The sequence below is a fragment of the Columba livia genome, chromosome 31 (assembly GCF_036013475.1).
Source record: "Columba livia isolate bColLiv1 breed racing homer chromosome 31, bColLiv1.pat.W.v2, whole genome shotgun sequence".
Lineage (NCBI taxonomy): Eukaryota > Metazoa > Chordata > Aves > Columbiformes > Columbidae > Columba > Columba livia.
In genome coordinates this window covers 790,136-808,538 of record NC_088632.1, presented here as the reverse complement: position 1 = coordinate 808,538, position 18,403 = coordinate 790,136, and the positions used below count along the sequence as shown (strand labels likewise).

Genomic DNA, 18,403 nt, shown 5'->3' with positions numbered 1-18,403 from the left:
GAACATGAATCACCGAAGAAAAATACTGTGGTTCAGGCTGTAGTTCAGACTGGGAAGATGCTGCTGTAGCTCACTGGGATCTGCTGGTGAAGGTCCTGAGCCCTTCACTGGACACTGACCCCAGCAGAACAGAAGCAGTTTTTGCCATAATGCCCAAGAAAACATATCCTGCTCTTCCTAGGAACACCGAAGCGTTCCCCTGCCTGGGAGCGGGGAACAAAAAGCAGCAGAACTCGGTGTATCACAGTATCACAGTATGTTTGGGATGGGAAGGGACCTCAGAAGATCATCCAGTCCAATCCCCCCATGGAGCAGGAACGCCCAGGTGAGGTCGCACAGGAACATGTCCAGGCGGGTTTTGAATGTCTCCAGGGAAGGAGACTCCACACCCCCCTGGGCAGCCTGTTCAGTGCTCTGGCACCCTCACTGAGAAGAAGTTTCTTCTCAAATTTAAGTGGAACCTCTTGTGTTCCAGCTTGGTCCCATTACCCCTTGTCCTGTCATTGTAATCGTTTGTTCTTCCTCTGTGCCTGACGCAGGTGGTGACGACCATCTGGTGAAGCTGTGGGACTATAAGGAGGGCACGGTGACTCACGTGGGAGTGGGCCACAGCGGCAACGTCACCCGCCTCAAGATCTGCCCCGCGAACAAGTACATGGTGAGCGTGAGCGCGGACGGTGCCGTCCTCATCTGGAAACAGCCCAGCTCGGGCTGACAGCCGGTGCCGGAGCTGCTGGGCTGCTGCTTCCCCGGCCGGCCCTGGAAATGCTCTTTTCTTACCACTCAGTTTGTTGTCAATCGTTTGTTCTCTTAGAGTAAACAGTATATTTCTACTCCCTGGTATGCATTTACCAGGTCCTTAGATGCCCTTTCTAGCTCAGTCTTTTTCAGGGGAGCTAAGAATTTGCTGTTTGTTTTGGATTCATCACTTCCGAAAATCACCTTGGCAGTTGTTGTAACAGTTTGCGTTGTTCCTGCCGCCTTTCCTGCCCGTCTCAGCATCATCTGCCTTGTACGTCTACTCATTTGTGGGCTCTCTCTTGCTTTCACATGGTCTCTCTCTTCTCTGCACTCTCCTGTCTCTTATTTAATGAATAACTTGTTGTTTAAATTCAGTCTGCTGTGTTTAGTGCAGACAGCAGTGCAGGCAGTGGTGCAGACAGGCGTGGAGACAGTGGTGCAGGCAGCGCACGGGCAGCGCACGGGCAGCGCACGGGCAGCGCACGTGCAGCGCACGTGCAGCGCACAGGCAGTGCACAGGCAGCGCACGGGCAGCGCACGGGCAGCGCACGGGCAGCGCACAGGCAGCACACAGGCAGCGCACAGGCAGAGCACAGGCAGTGCACAGGCAGAGCTGGACCATGCCCAGTCTCCCAGCCCCACCGGTTCTCCCCAGCTCAGCCCCGGGTACAACCCGCGGCAGTGGGACGGGGTGTCTGAAAGCACATTTCCCCTCGGCCGCACGGGTGTTCCAGCCTGTGCCAAGGGACGGGAGCGGCTCCAATACAGAAAACATTGTCCGATGGCAAAGCCCAGACAGTGGGGACCACGTTTTCCCTTTGTTTTTATTGTTATTGTGATTGGCAGCATGACAATGGATTTCTGCCGGGCCTGGAACAGCTCAGCTCAGACCTGCTCAGGCTTTTTTCTTGAGCTTATCCTGACACCCAAGTGCCTCCCTGGGGCAGAGACTCTTGCCCAGGCAGAGGAGACGTTTCCAACACTGTCCTGTCACCGTGTCTCCCTGATCAAACCAAAACTCTCCGTGTCTTTAATATCCATCCCAGCCGTCTGGTGCCCGAGGCACCGGGACAGTTCGTGCCATAACAACACGGAATTTTCCAGAATAGCGAGCAAGCGTTTTCCCCCCCTGCTTGCATTGGACGTTTTCATTTTCCCCACCCCAAATTTGCTCCCAAGTCTGCAGCATGCTGCAGCGCCGATGGATGTTGGATTCAGCCTGAACAGGAAGGCATCGCGTTCAGAGCGGTTTGAAGGGGGAAGGTCGCACACACGATCTTGTTGAAAGGCAGATCAGCATAGCGAGCATTCCTGGCGCCCGCTCCAACCTGCAAACGCTTTGGACTGGAATGGACTGGCGGTACCTGTCAGAAAGGAATCGCTGCCTGCGCCCCGGCGCTTGGGAAGATGCTGCTCAAGAAGAACCCCAGCAGGGTTTTAGGTCCTTGGCTGATGGGAGCTGGTTTTCTTCCCCGCATCAGCGTGGCAGGGCGTTCAGAGGCTCTCGCTGCTGTTACCTGCTGCACTTTGTGGCACATTGCTGGGGACCCGGCAGAGCCACTGCCGTTATCTAACACTTCCTAATTCAGGCAGGTTTGGAGTTTTGGGACGTGCCTGTTTCACTGTCGCATTTTAGACTATTTCCCTTTCCTGTGTTCATCGGGTCTTGCTTTCTACCAACCTCCTTCCAACAAATGCTGGTTTCTGATCTCTCAGTCTGGCTCCTGCATCTTTCACTGTGCGGCTCCCCTCGCTTTTTCTTCAGGCTTTTCCTGCTTTCATTGACAAACTGCTTTGGATTTCTGGTTCCACTCAATCCAGCATTAAGCCCCGCTCAGGTTCCGCTGGCGGCCACCAGCCTGGCATCCCCGGGGAGGTCACTGTGTCCCTGCCACCAACACCCTGCCCCATGGGAGGAGGGATTGTGACATCCAGCAGCACCACCTGGCCCTTCCTCCACCACTTTGCCCCGTCTCTTCTGAACCCACATCACCTCCAGCTGCATCCAGGGCCAGGCTTGCAGCACATCCCCATGGCCAGGGTGTCTGTGGGGCAGGGAAGGCGCTGCAGAGCCTGCCTGGCACAGCTGTCCCTTCCGGGGGGAAAGGCAGATGCAGGGATGGAAGAGAGTCCGCAGCACCCACAGCCGAGCTCAGATCCCCTGGGAGCCCCCCCAACATCATCATCAGCCTCTGCAGCTCCCCGGGGAGAGAAGAGCCACACGCCGCAATGGGGCCTCTGCAACACCCCCTGCCCTGCAGCGAGGTGACACTCAGTGGCACCCGTGCCTGGCACAGGGACCTCCTTCCCACTCCATCCCTTGCCAGCCCCTTGGCCCTGGTTAAGGACAGCTCTGCCCGAGATGTGCCCAGGCTCCCGGGCACAGGGCAGCGCTGGGGCTGTTATCTCAGCAGTGCTGGCAGCTGTCAAAGCAACCCGGGCCAGGGTTCACCTCCAGGTTGTTGGCACAGACAGGCGGGTCCCAGCCTCACACGGCTGGACTTGGTTGGGGCTGCGAGTCTCTCAGAGCTGTGCGAAGAACCACACGTTGCCACCGGGTTGCCGTCCAGGGGAGTTGCTGCAGAAACAGCCGGTGCCACATGCGTGGTGCTGTGGGACGGATCCAGCTGGACCATGGGACTGATCCGGTTGAAAACTGCTTGTCAGAACCAGAGTGGGTTTCCCCTGCTGGCGGCGCTGCAGGTGGGGAGAAGGAGCTGACCCAGTGGCCTCAGCCATCCTGTGTCCCCCCGGGCACATAGGGAAGGCTCAGGGGCTGATCCCTGCGGCGGGGGGAAGGTGACACTGTCCCTCCCCAGCCAAGCTCTGCCGGACCCCAAACGAGCACCCACACGTGGGGCCAGCTGGTGTGGGGTGGGCAGGAGGCAGCCAAAGCCTCCGGGCTGTGCCAGCGCTGGGGTGGCCACCCTTGTTCTGTGGCTCTTTGTGGAGGGAGCTTCGTTAGGTCTCAAAACCTCGGTGTGGAGGGTGCAGAGGTGGCCACTGTGCCACTGTCCCAGCTAAGAGCACCCCGAGGTGGCAGGATCAGGGCACCCCACAGCGATGCTGTGACACCCTGGGGTGATGCTGGGGACATCAGGCTGGGGTACCCGCGGTGATGCTGGGGACACCGGGGCAGCCCCCGCTCCTGCTCCCTCGTCCTCCTCGTCCTCGTCCTCCTCCTCCCGTCCCTCTCCCCGCTCGCAGCCCCAGCCCGGCCGGGGGAGGAGCCGGCCGCGCACAAAACCGCCCGGCCGGCCCCTCCGGCCCCGCAGCGGCACCGGCACCGGCGGCGGGGGGTGCCCAGCGCCCGCCCGGGGCCATGAGCGCGCAGGGGCTGCGGAACCACGGGAACACCTGCTGCATGAACGCGGTGGTGCAGTGCCTCAGCGGCACCTCCCGCACCCACCGGCACCTCCCGCACCCACCGGCACCTCCAGCACCCACCGGCACCTCCAGCACCCACCGGCATCTCCAGCACCCACCGGCACCTCCCGCACCCACCGGCACCTCCCGCACCCACCGGCACCTCCCGCACCCACCGGCATCTCCAGCACCCACCGGCACCTCCCGCACCCACCGGCACCTCCCGCACCCACCGGCACCTCCCGCACCCACCGGCACCTCCAGCACCCACCGCACCCCCTGCCCTGCACATCCCACCTGCACCCTGTGCCCCCCACACTCACTGGGACCCCCTGCTGCTCCCAGCACCCCCAGCTCCCAGCACCCTCTCCTGTGCCACGTCCTCCCCATGGGCCTTGCTCTGCCCTGCCAAATGCCCCCAGCCCCGCTGTCCCTCCAGCCCCACTGCCGGCACCCACCTCCTGCCTTCAGCTGAGCTCTGACCTCCCTTGGGTGGGCGAACTCACTGTCCCGGCCGCCCTCACGGAGCCCAAGAGTGAGCGCCGTGCTGGTCTTGGTGGCGCCACCAGGGGATGGTGCCACCAGGGGATGGCACCACCAGGGGATGGTGCCATGGGAGCCCAACCCAGTGGCCTCAGGCCCTGTGGCTGAGTGCATGTCACATCCCTGCAGGGCACAGGCCAGTGTGCTGCGGACCTGCATCCATTTTAGGGACAAGGACAGGACAGCACTTTGATCCTGGCGTGGCAGCCCCCTGTGCTCAGGGACACACGCCTGTGGGGTGACATTTCCCCAGGGACTTGCTGCTGCAATTAAACTGCTGCTGCCATGAAACTTTGCAAAGCGCTCAGAGGAGCTGCTGAGGGGCTGGACCTGCCCTGGTCAGGGTTTCTGGCGCTGCTGGGGGAGCTCATTGCCTTTAATTTCCCTGTAGCAAAGTCCCCAGCTCTTGCAGCACTGCGCACAGGATTTCCATGCCCTCTGCTCCCAAACACGCAGGTTCCTTGGGCACAGAGAGGCAAACAAACCCGACCAAACAGAAAAAAACACCCCAAACTTGCAGCCTTTGCTTTGAATTTCCTCCCTTCGGGTGGTTTTCTGCATCTGCCATGAACTGCCACCTGATTTTAGTTTTATTTAACCTGTCTAAACAAGATGTTAAAAATCAGAAGCGAGTGCGTGGCTCATGTTGTTTGAAGGCCATCGGGGGTGGCCTTGCTCCCTCTGCTGCCAGGAGAGCGGGGCTGGGACAGGCGAGGTGGTGGCCAGAGGGGTCTTGGCTCTGGGGGGTCCCGGGGGTGCTGGAGCTCTGAGCCCTGCCCTGACGTGCTGGTTTGTGCTTTCTCTGTTGGCTCTGAGCAGCTGCTGCCAGCCCAGGCTTGGAGACAGGTCCTTGGGGAGCCCAAGCTCTGCCTTTTGGGGAGCTCCATGGGGAGATGGGGGCAGAATGCTCTGGGGAACCCTGTCAGCAGCTGGGGACGCCCTGAGGGGCTGGGGGGAAGGAGGAGAGGGGACAAGGAGGGGGCAGCCTCGGGGAGGGGGAGCTGGCAGGGCTTTGGGTGGAGGGGCAGAGCTTGGCAGGGCAGGCAGCACCCCAGCACTGTGTGGCAGAATGCAAACCCCCCTCCCTCCTTCAGTACGGCACATCTCCCCCTTTTCTCTGCTACTTGAGGCTAACAGCTTCTTTTGTTTGGCCCGGAGCACCCTGGCTCCTGGGCCATTGGGAGAGGGGAGTGCCGAGCCGCTGGGCGCCAGCGGCCAGGGTAAGGCTTCAGGGGCACCCGCAGCCAGTGTGGGGGGTGCAGAGAAGCTTCTAGAGTGCCTACAGTCAGATCTGATCAGATAAAAACGGGACGCTCGTCGAGACCCGGCCCCATTTTGTGTGGGGGTCTCTCGGAGTACGAGCTCAGCCACTGCCGCCAGGAGAGCCCCCTCCCTGGGATGGAGACTCCGCTTGCCTCGCCGCTGTTCTAGTTGAATTGAGTTTTGTGGGCTGGGCTGTGTTTCTGATTCTGTAGACCATATCCAGGATTCCTACCTTATCGTAAAAGCTCTGCAAGTTGTATACGAGCTCATATTGTAGAGAACTGAAAATTAGTCCTGTTAGTTCTCAGTAAGTTCTTATCTTATCTTGAAAGTGCTGAGAAGGTACATTTGCTATCATCCAAGAATTTGTATAATTTTATACGAGTGCGCATGTGCTGTGATGAAAGGTGAAAAGTACACTAGTGATGAAGACTACTTACTTCATCCTGAAGACCCCCTGAACGACCACCAGAGGACACTGCGCATGCTTAGAGTAGTTCCAAGGTGTTGCAACTGATATTGTGAAATAATTGTGTAACCTAATGAATATGCAATATACACGTTGTAACTTCAGTGAATATGTATGTAACCAAATTGTATAGAATGGTGAAGTTTGAATCAGTGGTCGGAACCAGCTTTGGGTGCGAGCCCCTGGTTTCCCAGCGCTGAAATAAAGCACCGCATAGAACTACGCCCGTGGTTCTGTGTCCTGAATGCTGACACCGCCACGGGTGTAAGTAAAACTTCTCGCAGGATTGCGAGTATATTTATACTTTCCGTGCACATATGCACGTATAATTTTCCGCGCTCCATTTGAGCGCGTATCAATTGACCCTCTCCGAATCGCGGGTGTATTTTCCTCCCGTGCACACATGCACGAGGAACTTTCCGTGCGCATTTGCACGCGTGCTTTATCTCTTTAAAATAATCCCGCACCGTGTTAGGCAAGTGTGTACTTCTCCGGGACTCAGGGCCAGCTCCGGCATTTGTTTTGAGTGAAGCCCCGTGTGTGCACGCTGTGCACCGCCTGATTGGTGTATCAGTTGCTGTCCCTCAAATAATTTTCCTCAGCTGATATCCGAACCTTTATTTAAGTCACTTTGGAGTGCTAAAACCCTGTTCCTCGCCGGTTTAATGAAAGTTGTTTTGGACTCTGTTGTCCCTTAAATGAAGCTGCGAGGACTCTCCGTGACACACTGCCCTTGGGGGGCTGGTGGGAACCCCCTGGCACGTGGCTCCATCAGGGACACGTCTGGTCCACTCCCCGGTCTCAGCTGCTCCGCTTCAGTTGGAGAGTGCAGAGTGCCAGCTCTGCTGGGCTGAGCATCCCCGGTTTTGGGATGCAGGAGGTTTGCTCAGGGGCTTTCCTCCTGCCTGTGCAGGCAGGGCAGGCAGGGCTGGCAGCTCCCCTGCCCACGGGCCACACTTTTGCTTGGCTGTATGAACAGCCCTTGTCTCTTGTCGGGCCTTGGGTGGCTGGGCTGGCACCGCCGGCATCGCCTGGCTGGGGAAACTGAGCGCCCAGCAACTCGAGCTGCCCGGTGCTTTCCTGCGACTGCAAAGCGCTGCGACACGGCGGCTGTGGGCACCCCGGGGCGGGGCACGAAGCTGCTGCGTCCCCCCAGTTCTGGATCCCCCGACCCAGAGCAAAGCGCTCCCCTCCTCCGGCTGCCGACAGCCAGCCCGGCTTCTTGCACAGCCCCCTGGTTCCCCGCTCACCCCGTCCCCCCAGTTAGTGCCAGGGGGTGCTTCTGAAGCCCATGGACACCTCAGCCCCAGCCGGGGTGCAGGATGGGCCTCTGCTGGCTCTGCCCTGGTGCCCACTGGTTTGCTCCCCGTGCTCCCTCTGGGGACCCTGGATACCACTGGATCCACCTGGGCACCCCAAAGCGCCTTTTTAGCACTTATTTTTCTCCTGGAAAAGCAAACACAGGGGGCTTTATGCCATCCTGCCCCAGGGACCCCCACTCAGACCACACCGGCGCTTGGTTGCCCACCGCCATTTATTGCAGCCACTGCCTGCTCAGCGCCCGGGGCGGTGGGACCGGGGCCGGGACCCCCGTCCTGCCCGGCTGTCAGGGGGTTGTTTCGCTGCGGGGGGGCTGGATGGGCGGCAGCAGCTTCGGTGCCTGGGTGAGGCGTCCGGGAGATGAGGCTGGTCGGCGCTTCAGCACGGCTAACAGCAGCGGGGAGGCGGTGCCTGGGGGCGAGGGGCAGGGTCAGCCACAGACACCCACCAACAGGGTCCTGCCCCCACCCTGAAGCACACAGGCTGTTGTCCCACACTGCCCAGCACCACCCCACATGTCCCCCCAGCTCCCTCCAGCTCCACCACAGGGACCGGCTGCCCCAGCAGCCAGTGCTGCCCCCACAGCCCAGCCCAGAGCCCAGACCCCCGTCCAACCCTGCCCAGCTGTGGGCACAGACCCGTCCCCCCAGACAGCGGGGTGTCCTCTGCCCCCCGGTGCCCTGACAGGGCCATACTTTTCTGGCTCCTCGAGGTCGAGGTCTCTGGGGTGGCCGTTGGTGTTGTGGGCAGCTGAGAGCCCCCCATCATGGAGAGCTGCTCGTCCTGCCGCTTCCCATCAGTGCCGTCCTGGCCCGACAGCTGCATCGCGTCCTTCTGGGAAGGGGAGAGCGTGTGACCCAAACACGGGGCCCCGTTCCGCATCCCCCAGCAACCCTCCCCCAGCCAGCTCTCCCCGGGGAAACTGAGGCACAGATCCCCCCGCAGGCTCAGCATCCCCCTCCCCACCTCTGTCATCCCTACCTTGTTGGGGCGGCGGGCGCTGGATGGGGACGGCCGTGGGGTGCTGGGCGGTTGGGGCTGGAAGCGCGGGGGCGTGACGGTGTGTGGGCCCCCGCAGCTCCGCGGAACAGTGGGGTATCTGCACTCGCCCGTCCGCTCCCTGTGGGACAGGACATGGGGGTGCTCAGGGCCCGGCAGGTGGCACCCCATGTGTCACTCGACGCCAGGGAGGGGTCGGGGGGTGCTCCCTGTTCGGGGGGCAGTTACTCACGGTCCAGGCGCCAGCATGTTGAGGGGCCGGTCACAGGACAGGCAATGGAAACCGGGCAGCAGCTGCCTGGAGTGGGGAGAAAAGGGCTGGGGAGCTCCTGGGGGGCACAGCCCCACCTGCACACCAGCCACAAAAAGCCTCTGCACCCACCCCCCAAGACTGGTTCAGGAGGGCTCCTCCCACACGTGCCCCTCATTGTGCCGCCTCTATCGCTCGAAGCTGCAGCTGGCAGGAGCACAAGGCACAGCCACTTGCTCAGCATCCCCAGGGGCGCTGCCCACATGGCTCCCACACCAGGTACCACACCGGCACGAGCCGGGACAGCCAGCAGGAACAGGGCCAGCACTGCCAAAGCCGCCACTGTCCCCATGGCACTCACTTCCTAATGCCAGCGGCATTGTCACGCTCTGCCTGCAGCGCCTGCTCCTGGAGCTGCCCGCTGAGGCTCTTCCACCGCTCCTCCTGCTGCTTCCGGAACGCCCCCAGCTCCCGGCGGTCCAGCTGTGGACGGGTGACACCCTCAGCCAGCTACCCCAGGATGGGACATGGCGGTCCCCGGGGGCACAGCCGGGAGGGGGGACCCTCGCAAGGATGCTGCCTTAGGCTGCCAGGCCCCAAGGTGCCAGTGCTGCGTGGAGGGGACGAGCCCTCACCTTGCAGTCCATCTGTCTCTGCAGCTCTTTCTGGAACTGGAGCCAGCCGTTCTCCTGGCCCGTCACCCGGCTCGTCACCTCCTCCATCATCTTGGTCAGCCGCTCCACGCACGCCTCAAGCTGGCTGCGACTGACTTTGTCAGCCAGGGCGGCTTTGTCTGCTTTCTAGCAACAGGGAAAGGCAGGAGAGCGGTGGGGACAGGATGCAGAGACAACAGGAGAGGGGAAGTGGCTACGTGGTCCTGTTCACCCCATCACCCCCGTGGCGTTGGTCCCACCAGCCGAAGGGACTCGGGGTCACAGAGGGACCTGGCAAGGGACCTGCAGCCGGGCTAGAAATCCTCCCTCCCCCTGGCTGGTTCTGCCAGCCGGCACCCAAGGGACAAGGGGTGTTTGTCACCCTGCCCGGGACACCCTTGACTGGCACCGGGGCCCCTTGAGCCCGTACCTCATCGATTCCCAGCACCAGCAGCTCCTCCTTGTCTGCTTGCTTCTTCTCCAGCCTCCCCAGGGCCTGGGACAGAGCCTTCCAAGGCAGACAGCAGCCCGTGATGCCACGGCAGGGTCGGAGCTGCCCCCGGCCAGCCGAGCACCCCCTGCCTCCCCACCCCATCAGAAACCTCCAGGAAAGGCATGGGGAAGCTGTGCAGGGCTGCGAGCAGGGTGGCAGGGGGACAGACCCCTTGGGGTCCCAGCCTGGGCTCTGCCTGCGCGTTACAGCCACCCACCTTGACGTCATTCTGCTCCTGCTGGCGATCCTGCTGCAGGTTTGCAAGGTCCGAGCTGAACTTCTCGTAGCCTTTTTGGAGCTGCACGATGCTGGTCTGGAGGCACTTGAGCTGCTCGTCCTGCTGCAGGGACTAAGAGGACAAGGTGGTGCTGAGCAAGGGGGTGGCTGCCCCACGGGGGCAGACCCAGGGTATTTTGGCTGATGGCCACGGGCCCTCAGTGCAAGCAGGACATTTGCTCCAAGGCTTTAATTCCCTTCCGTGCTGCTGACTCCGACAAGCCAATTAGGGGGGCAGCGAGGGGCTCCCCCACGTTAGAGCAAAGCAGAAATGCCTGGGGGGTCCTGGCAGCTCAAGCCCCCTACACCGCATCTCCTTACCTGTCTCCTCCACTTTGGATAATTGTCCACCTTGCCGCCCGCCTTCTGGGCCAGGGACTCCACCTGCTCCTCGAGCTTCTCGCAGCGCTGGAGGAGCTTCCCCAGCAGCACCCTGGTGTCCGGGCTGCAGAAGTGGCACCCTGCGTGCTCGTGTCCCCCGCTCTGCACCGTCGCCCTCGGCTCGTCCACCTGCTGGCAGGGGAGGAGGAATCAGCTCTGCGCCGGGCTGGATGCCGCCCACAATCCCAGGTGCCGTGGAGGCTCCATGGCCCCATCCAGCCAGGGGACGTGGCCGGGACCCCGCCAGGACCCTCCCTAGCCAGCGGGGGCTGGGAGCGCTGCCCCCGGGCCTCACCTCTGCCTGCAGCTGCTGCGCTGTCTCCATCACCAACTTATTCACGTACTTGGCCGCAAACTGCTCCAGCTCGGCCTGGGTCGGCTCCGGCTGCTTCCCCAGCTCCTTCCGCTCTGCCTTGACCTTCTGTCCCTTGGGCCTGGCCAGCGAGATGGGGGCAGGGGCAGGCTTAGCCTTCGTGGGGGTGTCCCTCGGCCCCCAAACTGGGATGCTCCCAGACCCCAGGATCCCTCGCAGCCCTGCGGGGTAGGAAACCCTCTCCCATCCTTTTACCGCGGCTGTCGGGTCATCTGGCCGCTGCCGGCTGCTTTTCTGCCGGCTCCAGCCCCCCTCGTCTTTCTGGGAGCATCCTCCACCTTGCTGATCTGGGAACGGCAGTGGGGGCGGTGAGGGCACAGCCCCCTGTGTCATTCCGGCACGGGGACCCTTCGGCTGCCCCCTCCCTGCCCAAACTGGCATCCCCGCAGCCCCTCGGGGACTGCTGCCGGCTCACCTTCTCCTCCTCCCCGTGCAGGGCCCTGGCCATGTCTTGTAGGAAGGACACCTGGCACCTGAGGTCGGCCAGGATGCTGGTGATGCTCTCCCGGCCTAGAGGGACATGGTGCAAGGGGATGTGCTGTCGGTGAGGGGGTCTCTGAGCATGACGAGCCCCTGACCCAGGGTGACCCCACGCCAAACAACCCCCGCCAGTCCTCCCGTGCTCTCACCTCCCTTCGGGAAGAGCCGGCGCAAGTTCTCAAGATCCGCATGTTCTGCTTTGGTAGATTTAAGCTGCTCCACCTGCTCTTTCAGACCAGTGCAGAGGTGGCCGAGCTGCCCAACCTGGGAGAGAACCTCCCGCATCTCCGACTCGTAGCTGGAGGTGCTGGTGGAGCCCCAGGGCTTGGCCGGCTCTTGGGCATCCCCTGGGATGGTGGCTTGGGAGCTGGAGGACCCAGGCTGCACCCCAGGGGTGCTGGTGTGGGTCCCAGGGGATCCTGGCTGCATCCCCGAGGTGCTGGCCTGGGCATCAGGGGCCCCTGGCTGTGTCCCCAGGCAGGTCCTGGCCTGGGTGCCCCGTGATCCTGGTTCCAGCCCCGAGGTGCTGGCCTGGGTGCCCCGGGATCCTGCCTGCATCCCCGGGGTGGTGGCGCCGGCACCAATAGACCTCGTGTGATCGGAGGGAGCGCCTGACAACTTCACAGGGGTCGCTGGTTCCCCCTGTGTCCCTGCTCGCATCCCCGGGGAGCCAGACCCTGCAGTCCCCTTGCCGGTCTCCATCCCAGGCCGTGTCCCACGTCCCTTCGGCCCCAGTGCTGAGCTCTTCCTGGCCTGGCTGTCCATGGCCACCTGGGTGGGCTCAGCAGGGGCAGACTGGCCCCCACCGCCCTCCTGGGAAGAAGAGGCAAAGGGCAGCACGTTTACTGGCAGCTGGGCAGCCGTGAGGACAGACCCCAGAACCCCCCGCCATGTCCCCAGTCCCTGTCCCCAAACCACCATCTCACAGGGCCAAACTCGTGTTGAACATGAGAGCCCAAATGCAAAGGGATCACGGGGTCAGCCCAGCCATGGAGCTGGGGGGATGGGACACCCAGGGATGGGACCCGCAGCATCACTGCCCAGCACCCCACCCCACAGGCTGTGCCCCGAGGCAGGAGGGCTGGTGTCCCCGAGGGAGCGGGGGACGCAGGCGCCTCCTGTCCCTGCGCAGCCCGGCAGCGTCCTGGGGCTTCCCCTGGAGCTGGGCGAGGAGAGGGACACCCGTTCAGATGTGGGAGCGGGATTTAAAGAGTATCCCCAAATGAACTGGGGCAGGAGACAGAGGGACGCTGGGCAGGGCTGTGCCTGGGGGCCGTGGCTGAATTGCACGGGCAGAGCTTTATCTCCCCTCCTCCCCTCCCCTGGATCTGTTTTGAGGGCTCTCTAGTTCAAAAGTGCCTTAGCAACTCCTGGGACACCCTTCCCACTCTTCCCTCCTGCTGCCCTTCACGCTGCTGACACCGATGGCCGTGGGGCACGGGCACAGTGTGACAGGGCAGCAGGAGCGGGGAGGGACGAGGGCCCAGCTCCCTCCCGGGGCACCAGGGGATGCTCACCAGGCCAAGCGTCTCCTGGATCTCCTGGATGTCCTCGGCCAGGCCGGAATGCGCCTCCTGCAGGGCATGCATGTCCTCTGCCAGGCCGACATGCGCCTCCTTCATCTCCTGGATGTCCTGGGCCATTCCAGAATGCGCCTTCTGCATGGCCTCCTGCATCTCCCGCACGTCCTGTGCCATTCCAGAATGCGCCTTCTGCATGGCCCGCATGTCCTCTGCCAGGCCGCACTGCGCCTCCTTAAACTTGTTGATCTCCTCCCACAGGTGCTGGAGCGAAGCCCTTTTCTGGGAGAGCGGGTGGGGGGTGAGCCCAGGGGAGGGTCCCTGGGGACCTGGGCCCCGCTGTGCTCTGCTGCGGGAGCTCGGGCTTAACCCAGCCCTTGGGCTGAGGGCGGCACGACGGCAGCGCGGAGCCCGGAGGAGGGGGCGTCTCGTGGGGGAGCACCCAGGGACCAGCAAGAGCATCTACCTTGGAGACGGCTCTCTCCTCCTCTTCGGTTGTTGTTGGCATCAGCTCCTTGGCCATGGAGGAGACCTCGGAGTTGCTCCCGGTCCCCTCCAGCTGCTCCTCTGGTTTCCAGAGCTGCTGCCCTGTGCCCAGGGCTCCGTCCTCCTCCTTCTCCTGGCCAGGCTGGTCCTTGCTGTCCTGGTCCTTTGCCAGGCCGGGGGCCGGGCTCTGCCCTGGCTCCAGGACAGACAGCTGCTGCTGGCCCAGCTGCCCGATGATGGCCTCGAGCAACTTGTGAAGCGCCACGAAGTCAACAACCCCCAAATTGGGTGTCCCGATGGCGGCGTTCAGCATCTCCAGCAGACCGAGTGTGGCCATCGCTGCTGCTCTGCCGGGAAACACGGAGCCTGATGTGGGAAGACGGGAGCTTTTCTGTCCGGAGGTGATCTTGGAGGGATGGGCAGCCAGCAGCCTTTCTCCTGCTCCTTCTTGCCACAGAAAGCGATCAGTCACCAAAACAGATCCAAGTGCCGAAAGCAATCCGAGTGATGACAGCGATCCAGTCACCAAAGCGATCCGAGTGCCCAAAGTGATCAAACCACCAAAAGCGGTTCAACCACCAAAAGTGATTCCACCACCAAAAGTGATCCCACCACCAGAAGTGATGCAACCACCAAACGCGATCAAACCACCAAAAGTGATGCAACCACCAGTAGTGATCCCACCACCAAAAGCGATCCAACTGCCAAAATGAGTCCACCACCACAGTGATCCCACCACGGCAAGTGATCCCACCACGGCCAGTGACCAAATGGGCGAGGGGCACAGGTGACAGGGGACAATATAGTGTCTCTGTTGCCCGGCAACAGCCGCCCCAGGAGCCAGCGGGCGCCGCCCTGGTCCTTTGTGATGAAGTCACCCACGGGATGGGAGATGCTGAGGCTCCCTCCTGCCTTTCCCACTTTACCACCCACAATGCAGCTGGTGACACCTCAAATGTTGTGGCAGGTCACTGCAGCCCGTGCCCAGATTCAAAAGACAATCGCACAGGTCACGGGGAATGAAATCTCATTTCACTGAATTAAACACCCTCAGTTTTAATGGCAGAGAGAATGGCTTTATCCGTGTTGTGCACTAAATCAAACTCTCCCCACGTTTCACCCTTTCCTTTCCCCACGGCACAGTTGGCCTCGGAGGCGATTCCCCTTGGTGGCAGATGTGCAGCGACTGGCTCACGAGTGCACCAGCACTGGGAACCTGGGCTGAAAACAAGGTCAAAGTGCCTGGTTTAGGACGCCTTTCCCTGCGGTTCATCAAGCAGAAGGGTGTCTTTTGAGAGGGAGCTGTTCTGAAGGGATTTCTTCTGCCTCTCTTGACCGTTGGCACGAGCCAGCGGCTGCTGACCAGGAAATGTGCTCATCGCTTGCTCCCTCATGAACACTGTCCTGGCCTTTGCAGCTGGAACGACATAAACCAGAGGATGTTTCCTGTCACCTCTGCAAGAAGGTGGTTCAAATGCAAAGGCTGATCTTGCCTGTAAGCAGCACGAACTGCTCTAGAGACAGCTCTTTGCTGGGGATGGAGCTGCGAGAGAGGTTCTCCAGCTGGCACGGCTGCCTCCCTTTTGAAACACGGGCCATCTTTTGCTGGCATTGCCGTCCCTCAGCCTGATGGCTCTGACATCTCCTCTGATGCTTCAGAAACGCTGCTGCTATCTGCACAGCCATTGCAAGATCCTTTTGCACGGAGAAATGAAGCTGCTCCACAGCTGAAAGGGAGACCCCAACACAGAAAGCAGGGCTGCCATGATTCCTCTGAGAGTGAACCCCACATCCCAAAGAAAGCCGGTCCTTGGAGATGGCCAAGTTTGGAGCAGCGCTGTCACACGTGAGCTGCGAGTCACACAAGGAAGAGTTCCAGAGGACGGAGCGTGTCCCCAGGTGGCTTTTGCCAGCGCTGACTGAGGAAGAGGCGTCCTGTCCAGGGACCTCTGCACAGACATCTCCAGGCAGAGCAAGACACTGGGGGGCAACAGCCCCTCTCAAACCCCAGTTTTGCACCCCAAGTGGCCGCACGGCAATGGGCAAGCCTTCATCCCGGGCCAGAGATGCTGGATCCAGAAGTCATGGCTTGCTCGCGGGAGGGTCTTTTTGTGTCAGAACCTCCTGTGTTTCGCCACGCATTTTTCACGGTCAATGACTTTCATTTCTTTTCCCTCTACGCTCTCCTCCGGTTTTGCCGTGGAGAGCAGATGCCAACAGTCTATTCCAGCCTTACGGGATCTTGCAGACTTCTCCTTTGCTGTCTGTGGTGCTGGTGATTGCCTTCTGCTGCCCCTGGTTCATGTTGAAGACTAATTCCTGGCAGACGTGGTTGGTGCTGCTGAGCAACACTCTTGGCTTTGTGCTAGTGCTCAGTAGGACACCGACAAGAAAGCAGGTGTCAAAAACCTCTCGGTTCTTGTGTTGAATGGTGCAGTGTATCCAGGAGTCTATTCCAGCAACCTTAATTGCGGTTAATGTGGTTAAGAGTACTTGATAGGGTCCGTCCCAACGTTCTTTTAAAGTTCCTTTATTCCAAGTTCTTGTATACACCGTGTCTCCATGCTCTGTATCATGTACCGGATTCTCAAGTGCTAGTGGGCGATTCCACACTAGTGCGGATCTGAGTTGATTCAGTGTCCTGCCGAGAGGCAACACATAATTGTAGAAATCCTGATTACCTTTTACATGTACACTTGGATCTGGATCCGGTGCTTCATATGGCTTGCCATACAGAATTTCGTATGGACTTACTGACATTCCGCTCCTAGGTTTCATTCTAATACACAACACCACTATTGGCAAGGCCTGAGCCCATTGAATTTTTGCTTCCTGACAAATCTTGCTAAGTTGCCTTTTTAGGATCTATAGGGCATGCCTGAGATTTGCATGCCTTGGACTACTGGGTGTATTAACCGAATAAAGCACAGGATCACACACGGCACAAACAGTAAACCCAGAAATGCACATGCTATCACGAACCCTGTTTTCTTCCACCAGGCTACCATTTCCAGACCAATATCCATTAGGTGGACCTGGGTACCAAGTGGGAGCAATAGAGGTATTTGATGAATTTACCCGCGACACTAGCTTACAAGAGGTTCATCCGATGTATCAGTCATTTGAGACCCCCCACATATCCAGCATGAGGTGACATTTAATTCCTGGCTATTTTCCATAAGATCTATAAGCAGGGTTTTCCCTCCTGTGGGTAATTGTAATCCCTTGTCTTTTTGCCTTATTTCTTCTCACCAATCTTTGCTTTTCTGTAGTGGCAGAGTCCCCCCGCCCCGGGGGGATGGGGCTGTCGCCAGCCTGGCTGAGAGGTGAAGCCAGAGACAGAAGAAACTAAAGGAGCGTTGTTGTAAGGCGCGTGGACAGGGCAGCTTTGCTATAGAGCCAGCCCGCTCCGGCAATAAAGCGAACTCTGTGAACATCACATTGCTGTGTCAGGTGCCGTGTCTCCCGTGGAAAGAGCAACATTTTGGAGACCCCGACGTGATACTTCGTATCGAAGCAAGATCGTTGGGACGTGAAGACGCCAGGAAAGGCACCTGGAGGGCGAAGTTAGCCCTGCGCTTGAAGAATAGCGGAAAGCAGGCCTGCGGAGAAGCAGGTGGCGTGGGAAACACGGCATCCGCGGAAGAAAAAATCATAATGCAAAGTATTCTGCAGCTGGCTGCACGAACAGGAAGGTATTTTGAAACAGACGCGTTAAAGCGCCTGCTGCGATTCGCCCAGCGGAAGGCGTGTGTCCCCTTCGACGACGGATTTTTGTCTCCCGGTACACGGGAGGACACAGGGACCGAACTGTGGGACGCGGTCACAAGGGGCAGCCGCGAGGCTTGCGACCTCGCCGGGCCGTGGCGGGAGGTCAGGCGGCTGATGCAGGAGGTCTCAGCGGAGCCGGAGCTGTGTGCCGTCCCCCCGGAGCCGCCCGCCGCGAGCTGCCCCCCCTCCGAGGACTCTGAACAATCGATACCGCTGGTATGTCCCGTGTCAGATTTGGATTTCTGGGGCGGAGAGCAAATTATACCCTCTGCGCCCTTTGAGCCATCGCCTGCCTGCGACGAGCAACGGCAGCAACCAGCAAGGTTCAACGAGCCCGGACAGGTTAATCCAGCTGAAGTGCCGTTGCCGGAGGACCCGATGGAGCACGAGAACGCAGCACCGCAGAATCGCCCTGGCTTCCAGGAGGAGAGTGTGGGAAACTACAGCGGGCTGTGGAATCCTTGTCAGAAAATATGGGAGTAGAGATCAGCCTTGGAGATATTAAGATTTACCCTTGAGAAGGATGGGAGTAAAGGAGTATCCGGAGATATGGAGTTGTACCCGTGAGAAAGGAGAGATGGACCCGTGAGAGAGAAGGGGACAGAAGAATAACATGGATGATAGCAAAATTAACCAGTGAGATGTTAGTGCTGTAACTTGTAACCAATAGTGAAAAGACACATGAACTGGTGGAATTGTATAAAAATGCACTTGTAGCAATAAATGGCATCCATTCCTTTCATCTTGAAAGAACTCGGTCCATGTCGCTTGTCCGTCTCAACCGCGACAGGAGAGCCACGTGCAGAGCCCGAAGGACTTACTGAGACGGCAGGAGAGCCAGATGCAAGAAGTTCTAGACGCCGTGAGGCGACTAGATGGCGGTAACAGTAAAACTTGGTGGTTAAGAGCATATCAAAAGGCGTCAGATGCGATGAAGGACGGGCTGGAGGCAACTGGCAGGGGATGTGAAAAACGGGGAAAACAGGAAAGGGAGGGGGCGGAATTAGACCTCACTCCTG

At 60.1% G+C, this 18,403-nt stretch overlaps 1 protein-coding gene across 1 annotated transcript in view; it reads left to right on the top strand.

Moving 5' to 3' along the window:
* The window catches only part of LOC135576822 (cilia- and flagella-associated protein 52-like), a 29,674-nt gene extending 28,807 nt beyond the window's left edge, over positions 1–867 (top strand). Inside the window, exon 16 of the mRNA XM_065043975.1 lies at positions 540–867. Coding sequence (XP_064900047.1) covers positions 540–715 — 176 coding nt within the window. The 3' untranslated portion in view covers positions 716–867. The remainder of the gene's footprint in view (positions 1–539) is intronic.
* The last annotated feature ends 17,536 nt before the right edge of the window (positions 868–18,403 follow it).